Genomic DNA, 14,952 nt, shown 5'->3' with positions numbered 1-14,952 from the left:
GCGGGGGAAGGTGACCCCTCGGCGCCCCCCGCCGTTTCCCGCCCGCGCGCGGAGGTCCGGACGCTGCGGGGCCGGGGCGTCTGGGCTGCGGGACCGAGGCAGGTCCGCCTCCCCGCCCCCTGCCTCCCGCCAGGCCCGGGGCGGCGGGGACGCGGCGGCGGCGGCTCCGAGTGTGGGGGCGTTTCCCACGCCCTCCCCTCACTCGGTTTTGTCTTTCTTTCCTGTCGTGGTGCCCATCGCTGTGCCGGCCCTGCCTCCCTCGCGACAAAACTTCTTTGTTGCCTCTGAAACTTGGCGAAAAACACCCCGCCAGGTGACGGCCGAGTGGCGTGAACTCCACTGACCCCGGTTTAAAACCCTTGCCCTCCGCCCGCCGGTCCCCGTCGAGTATGTTTACAAAAACGAGGAAGAGGAAGGCCCCGCGAGCGAGGCCGTCCGGGGAGGCCGGCTCGGTAGCCTGGTTTTGTTTTGCGGTGGTTTATCCGGTGTTTGGCCCCTGACAGCAGGGCCCGGGCTCGGCGTGCGCGTGTGTTTGGGATGTGACGGCCTCGGAACGAGCTGAGCTTTGTACGCGGAATACCTAGGCAGACACATCCGGTGATGGAACCGCGTTTGTTTACCCGGAGGCCGAATATGGTAGGTTCTTTTTAAGCAGTTTTATATATATATATATTTTTAAAAGAGTCGGTCAGTTTAGAAAATGTCTAGAGGAAATGCCTCAATGACCCTGTTTCTTGATGTTTTGGTTGTGGGTGACGATGCACTTACGTTTTGGGCGTACGTATGTGGGGACGTGAGGAACAGCTTTCCACCTGATGAACCGCGATCCCGGTGGTTGTAGGTGAAGATCCGGGAGCGATACAAAGTTTGACATTGTCTAAGTATGTCACGAGTTGCTAGAACTCGACTCACCTTCCTTTAAAGAAGCCTTTCCTTTGATAATCAGCGAGGACCTCCTCTGTGGTAACATTGCATGTGACAGCGCGGTTTACAGAGCACACTCGCAGGCACTCACACTTGATCTTCACAGGAGCTATGTGGGGGAGGTAGGCATTCCCCTTTATAGACGGGGAAATCCGGGCTTGGGTATTTTAATAGGGTTTTCAAGTTGCACACCCAGGAAGAGGCAGATTTGAAGCCTAGATATTCTGATTATAGAGTTTTCCTTTTATCAGGCCTTAGTTGTTTGATAGAACTTTATTTTGTAGTTGCTTTATGGAACCGCCGGTCATTAAGTGAAAATGAATTTTAATACTTCTCTTGCCTACTTTTGTGAAATTATAAAATTGAAATTTTCAAAATGAATTTAAACTGAACTTGGTAAAAACCCTGGAAGGAAAGAATGTCATGGTAAAAATGCTAGTCAAGGTGCAAAAGACTTGCAAACAACTGTTCTATTTGCTAAATAAATTACAGATGATTTCTTATATTAAGAAAATGGATTGGGTTCTTACCTGATTACAAAAGAAATCGTCGTTTAGTAGATTTGGAAAATGTGGCTAAACAAAGAAAATTTTAAAATATTTGAATCTGTCACCCCTTATTAAAACACTGATGATGATGTTTACTTTTCTATTTTTAATATGTTAATCTGAACAAAGAGAATAAGAATGCTACTAAAATATCAACCTTGCAAACAGTGTAACTCTTCTCTTTTAAAAATAGCATTTGCTTGCCTCTAGTGGCACCATATATGATGTTATAATGCTCAGAATGTCTTGTATTTATAGTAAGCAATACTGAATTCTGTTAGAAAATTGATTATTTGCCAAATGGATTTTGCCCTTTCATATTATTTACTAGATTTTAGAGATCTCAAAAGTGTTTAGTGTGTTAGATTTTATGTTTGTAAAATCAACAGGTTTATAACCTATTTTCATAATACAGAGGATGGGTGAGTCATTCTTATGTTTGTATGAGTGCAGATGTATTACATAAACTGTTATCCATCATCACATCTTTAAACTTCAGAGCTGGGGGAGACTAGATATGCAGCTTCCTCATTTTAGGATTAGGAGTCTGATCCTGCAGTGCAAGGTGGGGGTAGGGGGGAATCTTCTTTCTTTCTTCCTTTTTCCTTCTTTCCTTCCTTCCTTCCTTCCTTCCACCCTCCCTCCCTCCCTCCCTCCCTCCCTCCCTCCCTTTCTTCCTTCCTTTTCTTATTTATTTAAATTGGTTTCACAGAAGGAAAGGGAGAGGGAGAGAGAGAGAAACATCAATGATGAGAGACAATCATTGATCTGCTGTCTCTTGCATGCCCCTCACTGGGAATGGAGCCTGAAACCCCTGCATGTTCCCTGACAGGGAATGAAGAGAGACCACCTTGTTCATAGGTTGACCCTTAACTACTGAACCACACCTGCCGGGCAGGAAAAAGCACCACACTATTGGGATAGATGTTGCAAGCTAGTATTGATGTATGTAACTCTCATATGGTAGACTGCTCTCATTTCAGCCCAGTGGTACATAGAACTGATTTTTTTTTTTTCATTTTGCTAAATTATTCCTTATGCTAGCAGAACATAAAAAACAATCTTATCAGTGTTTTTTTTTTTTGTTTTTTTTAACAAAATGCCAAAGCAATTGTTCTTTTTTTAAACCCTCACCTGAGGATATTTTTCCATATTTTTTAGAGAGAATGAAGGGGAGGAAGGAGGGGGAGAGAGATAGAAATATCGATGAGAGAAAGAAACATTGATTGGTTGCTTCTGTTTACACCCAGACAGTGGATTGAACTGAGGTAATGCTTGACTGGGAATTGTACCTGGAACCCTTTGATTCTCTAACTACTGAGAAAAATCGGCCAGGGCCAAAGCAGTTGTTCTTAATGCGTTATGAAACAGTCATTGGGGAGGTATGAAGCTGAAGTGTATTGCAATTGGTCCTGTTCTGTATTTACTTTGGGAAAACTTGAGGTGACTTGGATGAGTTAAGTGGATAAGTTGTCAGAACCAGATAGCTAGTTATTGTCTCTCTAGAACAGGGTCCTCAAACTTTTTAAACAGGGGGCCAGTTCACTGTCCCTCAGCCCGTTGGAGGGCCGGACTATAGTTTTAAAAAAAACTATGAACAAATTCCTATGTACACTGCACATATCTTATTTTGAAGTAAAAAAATGGGAACAAATACAGTATTTAAAATGAAGAACAAGTAAAGTTAAATCAACAAACTTACCAGTATTTCAATGGGAACTATGGGCCTGCTTTTGGCTAATGAGATGATCAATGTCCGGTTTCATATTTGTCACTGCTAGTCGTAACAAGTGATGCAAGTGTGCATCAGTTAGTCTAGATCTGGTTGGAGATTTCAGATGTTTCATTCTGGAAAAAGGCTCTCCTAACTTCAAAGAAAAAGGCTCTCCTAACTTCAAAGAAAAAGGCTCTCCTAACTTCAAAAAAAAAAAGCTCTCCTAACTTAAAAAAAAAAGGCCCTACTAACTGCAAAATAAAAAAAAAAGATAGACCCCCTAACTTCAAAAAAAAAAAAAATCCTAACTTGTTCTTACCTCGGTCCTCAGGCAGCAGCAGGCTCTGCACAGGCAAGCTCGTGACTCGTCTGATCACACCCGAGACTGAGAGGAGGAGTGGAGAGACAGAGAGAAGGAGGGGAGTCGGAGAGGGCGAGTGCAGCGCACATTCCACACACGCGCACTGCGGGCCGGCCGGGAGGAGTTGGCTGCTAAGCAGCAGGCAGCAGCGGCAAAAACACCCAGCGGGCAGGAAAAATGTTTTCGGGGGCGGCCGCTGGCCGTAGTTTGAGGACCCCTGGTCTTGAGTTTTAAAAGTCAAGGGGCACGTACCTGGGTTGTAGGTTCCATTCCTGCCCTGGTTGGGGCATGTGTGGGAGGCAACCAATTGATGTGTCTCTCTCACATCCGATGTTTCCCTCCCCTCCCCCTCTCCCCCCCCCCCCCCCCCCGAAAAAAAAAAGCAATAGAAAACATATCCTCTGGTGAGGATTAACAAAAAGAAATTCATTGATTTCTAGTGTAGTTTCATCAGCTGTGAATGGGAAGACAGAAGTTCAGTTTCAGACATTGTATTAGTTTGCAAGTGTTGCCATAACAAAGTACCACAGACTGGGTGGGCTTAAGTAGCAGAAGTTAATTTTCTTACAGTTCTGGAGGCTATAAGTTTGAGATTAAGGAATAAGCAGGAGACCCAGTGATTTTACTTCTGGGAATATATCCTAAAAAATCTGAAACACTAATTCAAAAATATATATGCCACCCCTATGTTCATTGCTGTGTTATTTACAACAGAGGCCCAGTGCATGAAATTCGTGCACCTGGAGGGGGGTGTGTCTCTCAGCCTGGCCTGCACCCTCTCCAATCTGTAACCCCTCAGGGGATGCCTGACTGCTGGTTTAGGCCCGATTCCTGTGGGTTCAGGCCTAAACCTACAGTTGGATATCCCTCTCACAATCTGGGACTGCTGGCTCCTAACTGCTCGCCTGCCTGCCTGCCTGCCTGCCTGCCTGATTGCCCCTAACTGCTCCCCTGCCAGCCTGATTGATGTCTAACTGCTCCCCTGCTGGCCTGATTGCCCCCAATATCCCTCCCCTGTCAGCCTGATCACAACTGCCCTCCCCTGCCTCGGGGACCAGCCTCCTCCGTGCCGCGGGGAGCCACAGGACCCCCAGGCCTCACAGTGCGGAGCGGCCACTGGGCCCTGCCTCTGCTGTGTGTGCAGCCATCTTGTGACGGCTATCTTGTGATGACATTAGGGCGCGATGCGTGAGGGCGTGACGCCACCTAGGCTATTATTAGTATTGATAGCCAAAATTTGGAAGCAGTCTAAGAGCTCATCAGTAACTAAATGAATAAAAGCTGTGGCACATTTATACAATGGAAAATGTTATTTAAAAATTAATTGGCTTAAATTTAAAAAGAAGGAAATTTTACCTTTAGGGACAGCATGGGTGGACCTGGAGAGTGAAATAAGCCAGAGAAAGGCAATATCATATGGTTTCATGTATGTATGCAATCTAGTGAACAAAATAAACTAGCAAGCAGATTCTTAGATACAGAAAACAGAATGACAGTTGTCTGAAGGAGAGGATGGTTGGGAGGCTGGGTGAAAAAGGTGAAGGGATTAAGTAAAACAAAACAAAGCCCCACATAGACAGAATAGTATGGTGATTTTCAGAGGGGAAGGGGGGTGGGGGGAATGTAGAAGAGGATAAGGGGGAATAAATGGTGATGGAAGGAGGCTTGACTTGGGTGTGAACACACAATACAGTATATAGAAGATGTATTATAGAATTGTACACCTGAAGCCTATGTAATTTTATTAACCAATGTCACCCCAATGAATTCAATAAAAAATAAATAACAGAAAATGGTATAGCAGGATTGGGTTCTTCTGAAACTCCTTTTCTTGGCTTGCAGACTTTTTGTGTTTTCCCTGTCTTCACATGGTTTTCCTTCTGTGTGTGTCTGTGTCCTAATCTCCTCTTTTCATAAAGGCACCAATCATATTGGGTCAGGACCCATCCTAATGACCTCATTTTAAAACTTAATTACCTCTCTTAAAGACGTTGTTTTCAAATACACAGTCATTCTGGGGTATCAGGGGGTCAGGATTTCAACATAATGAATTTTTGTAGTGGTGGGAGAAACAACACAGTTCAGTCTAGACCTGGCAGCCACTGATCTGTTTGTATAGTTTTTCCTCTTCCAGAATGTCATAAGTGGAACCGTACAGTATGTAGCTTTTTTAGACTGGCTTCTTTTACTTAACAAAATGCTTTTGAGATTTATTCACATTGTTGCATCTATCAGTAGTTCATTCCTTTTTATTGCTTAGTGTTTTCTTATAGGGATGTGCCACAGTTTACCCATTCCCTAGGTGTAGAATGTTTGGGCCCTTTGTTTCCAGAATACACTATATTCATACAGATTTTTGTGTTAACATACATTTTCATTTTACTAGGCTAAATACCTAGGAATAGGATTGCTGGTTCCTATGCTAAGAGTATGTTGGGTTTTTTTTGGTCATTTTAATAGGTATATAGTGTTACTATGATTAAAAGATTTTTATTGTGGTAAAATATACATAAGATTTACTATTTGAACCATTTTAAGTGTGTAATTCAATGACATTAAATACAGTTACGTTGTGCAGCCATCGCCATTTTATTGTGATTTAATTTGCATTTCCTTAATGACTAAAGCAATTTTTCATTTCTGTACCTTTTGGTAAAGTATCTATTCAAATGTTTTTCTGATTTTTTTGGGGGGGGGGGTGGGGAAGGACTTTTCTTGTTAAGACCTCAATTAGTAAGCTGGACAAAAGACTTTAAAAGATAATTCACAAAGAGAGAATTTAGTAAAATGTGAAACTGTCCAGCTTCATTAGTGGTAAAACTGCTTTTTTTAAAAAAAAATCCTCACCCTAGCCGGGCAGGTGTGGCTCAGCTGTTGAGCATCGACCCAGTAACCAATAGGTTGCAAGTTTGATTCCAGTTCCTGTCAGGGCGGTTTGTGAACTCAATCCGCAGTAGGGGCCGTGCAAGAGGCAGCCGATCCATGATTCTCTCTCATCATTTATGTTTCTATCTCTCCCCCTCCCTCTCAAAATAAAATTAAAATAAAAACATAAAAAATCCTCACCTGAAGGGAGATATATATATGTGTGTGTGTGTGTGTGTGTGTGTGTGCGCGCGCGCGTGTGTGTATATATATATTTTTTAATTGATTTAGGAGAGACAGGAAGCGGGGAGAGAAACATCTTTGTGAGAGTGAAACATCAATTGGTTGCCTCCTGTACCTGCCTCGATCAGGATTGAACCTTTTGGTGTATGGAAATATCTACTAACTGAACCATCCAACAAGGGTGAAAAAAACTGCTTTTTAATTAGCTGCTGTATTACCTAGTTATTTTTATTCTTATTTCAATAGTGCAGTGTTTTTGGGGAAATAAAATAAAGTTGGAGTAGATAGTAAAAATATAAAGAATATTGACACTAAATTGTGGGGAAAAAATTCAAGTAAACTCGATCACACAACTAGGGTGGTTGTGGAGGAAGTAAATAAAGTGGAAAGGAGCACTCTTTGGATTGGGGGTTAGGTTTAAATCCTCATTCACTCATTAACGTGATTGATAATTTAGTTGGGTCTCAGTAATTGAAATAGAGTTAACTAATCTAAGTCTACTCTTAACTCAATCTTGGCTGATAGAGGTGATGTTAGGACCACATTTTTTCTTCTTTTTTGGTGGTGTTTGGATGGGGTACAGCAGCAGTTATTGTCTGAAGATTTTCTGCTAGGTGGCCCCTTTCCTGGTCCTTTGGCTAGAGAGAGCAGGCTTTTTTTTTGGGGGGGGGATATTTCTGTCTGTTCTCATCGATGTTTCTAGAATAGAAACACTAGCTTTTTCCACCTCCACCATCAGTCCAGGATATATGAAGCAAAACACAAACACAGAGAACTAATTGGCACTGGGTCCCCAGCTCCCTTGCTGGTCTGCCTTCTCTTTACCTTTTAGAGTCTTCTTATGTTTGTTTTATTTATAACTAGAGGCTTGGTGCAATGAATTTGTGCATGGGTAGGGAAACCTAGGCCTGGCTGGCAATCAGGGCCAATCTGTGGGACGAACGGCGGGGTGATCTGGGGGGCCCCTGCTGACACCTGCCTTGGCTGGCCTGGCGCCGCCCGCTCGCTGGCCCTGCCCCCCACTGCTGGCACCGGTTGCCTCCCTCTCTGGGGTTATGGGTGGGGCAATCAGGGGGGCGATCAGGGCGGGGGTGCCCTGCTGGCACTTACTTTGGCTGGCCTGGGGCCTTTGGGCTGGGGGCAGCTCCTATGTTGAGCGTCTGTCCCCTGGTGGTCAGGGCACATCATAAATGACCAGTTGTTCCACCACTGTTTAGTTGATTTGCATATTAGGCTTTTATTATATAGGATATCCTGGGTTTTTAGCTGTACCTGGCAGGGAGAATAGGAAGAAGTACGTCTATTTCATTTTGTTCTGGAGCCTTCAGTCCTCTCTCTTGTAGTCTTTACTGCCTCCTTCCCCTAGAGGTAACCACTATTCTGACTTCTAATGATATATGTTAGTCTTTCCTGTTTTTGAACTTTTTAAATGTGGATTTGTGTAGTAGTTATTCTTTGTATGATAAATCCAAATTGCTGTTTGTTGTTTTAGTTGGTTTATTCTCATGCCATATAGTATTGTGTGAATGGTAGTTTCCACTTTGGAGGTATTGTGAATAGTGCTGCTATGAACAATCTCGTACATGTTTTTGAACATAACTATATAGGAAACTCTTGATTTTAAAAGTAAGATAGTAAAATAATACACAATATATACTATAGATATTACACATGTAAAATAAGGAAAGGACTTCTTTTTCCCAACCCTGACCCACCAAAGGTAGCAATAGTTTTTATGTATCTTCCAAAATAGATGTTTAGTTCTGCATATTTATGCCTTGTTTCAGATTTTTCTTCTGGGACTTGGAATGGCAGGAAGAGCTTCCCTTCCTTCTAGACTACACACAGATTAGCGAAAGAAATTCAGCTCGGGGTATAGAGCAAAAGCAGGTGCAGCCTCTTTTTCAGCAGCCTTTCCTAGCCTTCAGTTCCCTAATAAGGTGTGGAAATGCCCATGACACAGTCTAAGCAGGGCTCAGGGCCTGCTAAACAGCCGCATGTTTGCCTTACAAGTATTATAGCTAGGGCTTAGCACTATTCTATTTGATTTACACCAACAATCTTTGCCTTTCCATTTAGGGGAATATTTATATATAAAGTGCTCTTGAACAAAACTCAGTCACAGCATGTGGGGAAAAAACAGTCGATACTGCCAAAGAGATTTGTGATATTCTTTAGAACAAATTCCATATTCGAGACACTTAGATTAAATGATTTTAAATTAGAATTGGGTTGTTGGTTGTGCAGAAATAGTCTTTTAGGAATGTTGAGACAGGTATTATTTAAACCTGATTCTGCTTTCTTCCCTGATGAAGATATAGCCAGTGAAAATTTTTATTACATTTTAAAAAACATGACCAGTGAAATAAGAAAATTCCTAACGTGAATTTTCAAAATTGTGTGTGTTATATAAATCAAATGCTCAGCCCTCTTGCTAAAGAACTTCATTGATAAAATTGGACTTGGTAGTGTTAGTAAAATAAGAGTTCAGCTGTGATATTTGCAGATTGCATACTTAACCTTTGCTTATTTTAAAAAAAGATTTTATGTAAAATTTCTTACACTTACAAAATAGACTAATAAACCTTCATGTAACCAGCATGTAGATTCAACAGATTCAAGCATATGTCTGATAATTCTTTCATCTCACCGTTCTCTCCCTCCTCCCCTCCGACTGGATTATTTTAAAGCAAATCTCAGATATGCTATCTTTTCATCTGTAAATACATATATATTCTAAGAAATAACTTCTTAAACATGTAACCACAATACCACTATTATACTGCTTATTGTCTTTATCCTCCAAGTTTTAAAATGACTCAGTGTTGTTATTAGTCGATGATTACTGAATTCTGCTAGCAGTTCCTTCTAGCTTAGGATATAGATATAGCCTACTAGGGATGTATGATTGGTCAGATTACTGTTTTAAAGTCTCTAAAATAATTCCCTTCTGTGGTTAAGCTTGATATACATAGTTTGTTTTTATTTAGGGGTTGCCTATTTTCCATTTTGATATAATTTTGTTTTATAATTATGTAAAAGACTAGAGGCCTGGTGCACGAAAATTGTGTACTCAGGGTGGGGATGCGGGGAGGGTCCCTCAGCCCAGCCTGCGCCCTCTCGCAGTCTGGGAGTCCTTGGGGGACATCCTTAGTGCTGCCATGGAGGTGGGAGAGGCTTCTTCACTGACCACCAGGGGCAGCTCCTGCGTTGAGCGTCTGCCCCCTGGTGGTCAGTGCACATCATAGCGACTGGTTGTTCTGCCCTTTGGTCATTTGCATGTTAGCCTTTTATTATATAGGATTTCCGTGGTTCTAAAGCAAGGTGATTTAGATGTCTAATGTTCTCTTATTTTTCCTTTTATAGGCTCAATGGAGGTTTATGAAGTCCCTGACAAAATAATGAAAAATTTGTGTGTGTGTGTATTTTGAGAGAATCATAGTTATTCTCTCATTTTTTCCCAAAGGTTTCAAGGGCAAAAAAATATTGGAACCACTACTATAGAGCGGTGGTTCTTGAACTTTTTTGGTTTCAGGATTTCTTTATATTCTTAAAAACATTAAGACTAAGAACGTTTCTTTTCCATATAAGAAAATAAAACAAAAAATTGGAAATGTTTATTAATTTATTTAACATATCTATTATGTGTTAATGTAAACTTTTTTCATGAAAATAACTATTCTAAACCCAACATATTGGTGAGAAGAGTGGGTTTGTTTTATACTTGTAAACCTATTAAATGTCTGGTTTAATGGGAGGCAGGTGAATTTTTTTTCATCTATGGCTTCATTCAATCAGTTGTCTCATGTAGCATCTGGAATACTCCACTGTACATTGGCAGGACAATTACAGTAAAAGACAGACTGTTAAAATATCTTACTGTTAAAATGAAAATAGTTTTGACCTTGCAGAGAGGCTGGGTGAGTCCCAGTGCTCTATGCTGGACTCAAGCAGTGTCTGGGAGCTTGATTTAGATTTATTGTGTTTGCTTATTCAGAAGGATTGAGTCTTCTGAAAAATCGGTGTCTCCTCTTATTCAAGTGTGTTCCTCAGTCCCCTTAAGTGGAGATTCAGAGTCTCCACCTTCTTCCCTCCAAGCTGGCCATTGATGGTCCTTGCCACAGTTCCTTCCAACCTCCTTGGGGCTGGATTGCCCTAATGGGGGCTAGTCCATATTAGAGGAGGAGCCCACCAGAATATGGTTCACACCCATGTGGATATTGCTCTTAGTATAGTCCTTGCATCCTGCTGGCTGTAGTGTGCCAACAAGGATAATCCCTGCTCTATCCCAATCCATTGATGCATTTGTGGTCATTTACCATGTTTATGGAGGGCTATGTGGCGACTCAAATTCCAGTGACCACAGTGTCCTGCTGGCTTCCTTTGCACTGTGCTCTGCCTACAGGACACCCCTTGCTACACTGTCACTGCAGTGCTCTACTTCCTACATCCACAGTTGCCTGAGAGCTGGCTGGAGAAACAGGACAAGGGAACTGCTTGGCCCCATGTTTGACTACCCACATTTGCACCCACCCCACCCTACATTGCCAATCTTGTAGTAGTAGCATGGGCCTATCGCTGAAGTTAACCCCTGGGCATCCAAGTACTGTGGCTGGTTGGGTCATATTGAGAATGGCTTTGAGTGCATGTTCTGCTTCCATCTGGATAACTGATAATTCCAGACCTAATCCAAGCCCACAGGCACCAGCAGCTCTGGTGATGGAGCGTCCCATGGTCCTATCAGCTACTTCAGATGGAAGTCCGTAGTGCCTTATGGTGATCGGGAATTCAGGTAATAGAGGATCAGTTTCGGTTCCATAGAGGGAGCCTAATAATCAACTATCCCAATCAAGGAGGGTCAGCAGATGTGCAAATTACAATGGTGGAAAACAATACTGGACTCCTTTGATATCCTGTAATTGGAATGAGTCCATTTTAAATCTTTGTTTAAAAAATATATTTTTATTGATTTCAGAGAGGGAGGGAGAGGAAGAGAGAGATAGAAACATCAGTGATAAGAGAGTCATTGATTGGCTGCCTCCTGCACGCCCCACACTGGGGATCGAGCCCACAACCCGGGCATATGCCCTGATTGGGACTCGAACTGTGACCTTTTGGTTCATAGGTCTAAGCTCAACCACTGAGCCACACCGGCCAGGCCACTTGAAATCTTTTAAGGAGGAACAGCAAATCTGGTGCTGGCAGCTGGGGTAATTCCGGCTTCAGTGCAGGGTATTGAATTTGGTGCAGTTAAATTGCCAAGCTTGGGTTGCTGGCATGGGTCCATGGCTGAGGAGCCTTGGTCCCCATCCACACCCCCTGCCTCTGCTCTCCTGGCTCTTAGCAGTTTCCCGGTGTTGAAGTGTGTACTTGGAGAAAATTAGAGTGCTCAAAGCAGGGCGCGAGCTGCCTGGACGCTGCCGCTAGGTATCCTGGAATGTGAGCATGGTTCTGTTTTTGTTTTTTTTAAAATATATTTTATTGATTTTTTACAGAGAGGAAGGGAGAGGGATAGAGAGTTAGAAACATCCATCAGCTGCCTCCTGCACACCCCGTACTGGGGATGTGCCCGCAACCAAGGTACATGCCCTTGACCAGAATCGAACCTGGTACTCTACAGTCCACAGGCCAACACTCTAGCCACTGAGCCAAACTGGTCAGGGCCATGGTTCTGTTTTTTGTGTCGGAACTTCGCGGAGGCTGATTAGATGGAATGCCTAGGGTGTTTGTTCCTATTGCACCACTGAAGTTCAAAGTCTTACTGCAGGACAGACCAGAGTGAAAGCTTTTTGCCAAGAATACTTTAAATAACAAGGATGCAGGTGAAAGAAAGTAGGAGGTTTGAAGAGGTACAGATCTCGGGTAGTTCTGACTATAAACGATGCAAACTGCCAGCATTATTCCTGTGATCCGCTGGTAGCTTCCAAGAAACCAAAGCCCATCAGGTGGTGGTAGCTAGAGGTCTGGTTCCAAAGGTGAACTGAAAGGCACCGCAATGGAGTCTGCTATTTGACTTAGTCTAGACAACCCCACTGACTCCGGCAGGGACAGGATTGCCATGGGTGGCGATGTGTGGCATTTCACTTGCAGAGTGATTTGGCTGGCATATTGATAACCGAAGGAACTTGAGTGCTAACTATTTAGGTTATGTTGAGTGCTCAGTATCCCTCAACTTTGACAAGTGGTGTTCCAGCCGATGCCAGCGGCCCTTTAAATCCATTAGTGATGTGCTTGGATTGCAGTTATTCTGCATTAAGGAGTTCCCTGTGCGAGTAGATCAAAAGGTTGCGTTAAGTTCCTGTCCCTTGTACACGCTGCCTGTTGCCCCTCAGATTGCCCACTTGGGGTTGGCACTTGACCCCAGCAGATCCTAGAGAAGGTGATTGTTGCAACCAGGTTTTGGTTGGTGATCCTGCAGGAGGAGCATTGAGGAGTGAGTGAGAGCTTGATGGATCTGTTGTGATTCCTTCTGTGTGATTACTTCTCCCTATGTACACTGGGGCCTTGACTTACGAGTGTCCCGACGAGTTTTTTGAGATACCAGCCGTCTCTTGGCCTATTTTTTGCATTGAGTTGATAGAGTAATTTGAGTTAACGAGCTCCTTAACGAGCTCGGTCTCGGAAGGAATTAAACTAGCCCCACTGTATCAGGCTACAGAGAAGAGATGTCTTCTCGCTAGGGTGGTCCAATGTTCCCAAGAGCTACTTGGGGTGATGGTTGGGAGGGTGAGGGATGACCTGCTGCTCTGTAACTGCGACCAGTAGCCCTGTGCCCCTGTGGCTGCTTACGGTGGCCTCTGGCTCTCCTCTCCCTGGCCTGCCATCTTGGTCTTGGGGTATTCCTCCCTTACCCCCAATCGCATGTGCTCACCGGTGTCTTTCTCTCTCCACCTCTGGTAAAGTGGGGTAAAGCTAAAGGGAAGTCCCTGCTGCCACTGTTATTACTATGTTAAGTCCTTAGATATAGAGTGTAAACTGTTGATTTTATTTTGACTTTTAGTTTTATGGTGTTAGATCCTTTTTATATTCTTTTTTGTTGTTGTTGTCAATGACACTATTACAGATGTCCCCCATTCTCCCCCACCTCCTTTGCCTACCTCCATCCAGGCCCCACCACCCCTCCCCTGACCTTCACCACTCTGTTGTCTATGTGCATGACCTATGTGTTTATGTTCTTTAGCTACTCTCTTCACCTTCTTTTATCCAGTCCACTCCAAATTCCCTCCCCTTTGATCTCTGTGGACTTGACTTTAAATTGTTAGGACACTGATGGTGACTTGATATTGCATATTTCTACTTAGCATTTATTAAAAATTAGCAGTTTTAAATAAAAACTGTTACTTTTAAGTTTGATATACTCACAGAGCGAAGGAACAATTGACCTTCTTATATGTTAGGGAATTTTTAAGATTTTATATATATAAAAATCTACTGGGGATGTGCCCACAACCAAGGTACATGCCCTTGACCAGAATCGAACCTGGGACCCTTCAGTCCGCAGGCCGACGCTCTATCCATTGAGCCAAACCGGTTAGGGCAGCATGCAGTATTTTAATTTTTGGTGGTCTATTTAAAAAATATGGCTTTATTGTTTTCAGATAGAGGAAGGGAGAGGGATAGAGGGATAGAAACATCAGTGATGAGAGAGAATCATCTATCTGCTAACTCGGGCATGTGTGCTGACCAGGAATTGAATCGTGATATCCTGGTTCATAGATTGACGCTCAACCGCTGAGCCATACCTGCCGGGCATACTATTTTTTTAAATTATAACTAAAGATAACTCAAGTTTTCCTTTTTATTAACAGACATATGTAGAGTGTGTCGGTCAGAAGGAACACCTGAGAAACCTCTTTATCATCCTTGTGTATGTACTGGCAGTATTAAGTTTATCCATCAAGAATGGTGAGTAATCCTTGTAGAAAATCTTGTCTGAGCTTCAGTTTTGTCATCATATAAAAGGGGGATTGTTTGAATGAACTTTCCTATAATTAGTTATTTAAAATTTTTTTTGTTGTGAAAATTTGGAAATTACCCATATTCCTTATTGCTATGCTATGTATTTTGGAATATTTCTTTCCAGGTATATGTGAGACCTTTTTATTTCTACCATGGAGGGCTTATTTTGTTCACTGGAAGTATTAAGGTTTTCTAGTTTTGTCTGGCATGGTAATAGCTTACTTTATGAAATACTTTGTGCCAGGTAGTGCTCAGTGCTTTTCTCATTTAAGCCTTACAACAAAACTATGAGGTGGAGTTATTGTTGTTATTATGCAGATGAAGAAATGGAAGCATAG

General features: G+C 42.7%; 1 protein-coding gene across 5 annotated transcripts in view; it reads left to right on the top strand.

Moving 5' to 3' along the window:
* The window catches only part of MARCHF6 (membrane associated ring-CH-type finger 6), a 70,633-nt gene that overhangs the window by 429 nt on the left and 55,252 nt on the right, over nt 1-14,952 (top strand). For 4 of the 5 annotated variants that reach the window (XM_059694800.1, XM_059694799.1, XM_059694796.1 and 1 more), the window contains exon 2: nt 14,464-14,560. In XM_059694800.1, the coding sequence (XP_059550783.1) occupies nt 14,464-14,560 (97 nt within the window). Of the gene's footprint in view, nt 1-339; nt 637-14,463; nt 14,561-14,952 lie in introns of those variants that run through there. The other variant, XM_059694798.1, reaches the window with a different exon arrangement.

This window comes from Myotis daubentonii, chromosome 4 (assembly GCF_963259705.1).
Source record: "Myotis daubentonii chromosome 4, mMyoDau2.1, whole genome shotgun sequence".
In the NCBI taxonomy this organism is placed as follows: Eukaryota; Metazoa; Chordata; class Mammalia; order Chiroptera; family Vespertilionidae; genus Myotis; species Myotis daubentonii.
This window is presented reverse-complemented; position numbering and strand designations above follow the sequence as displayed.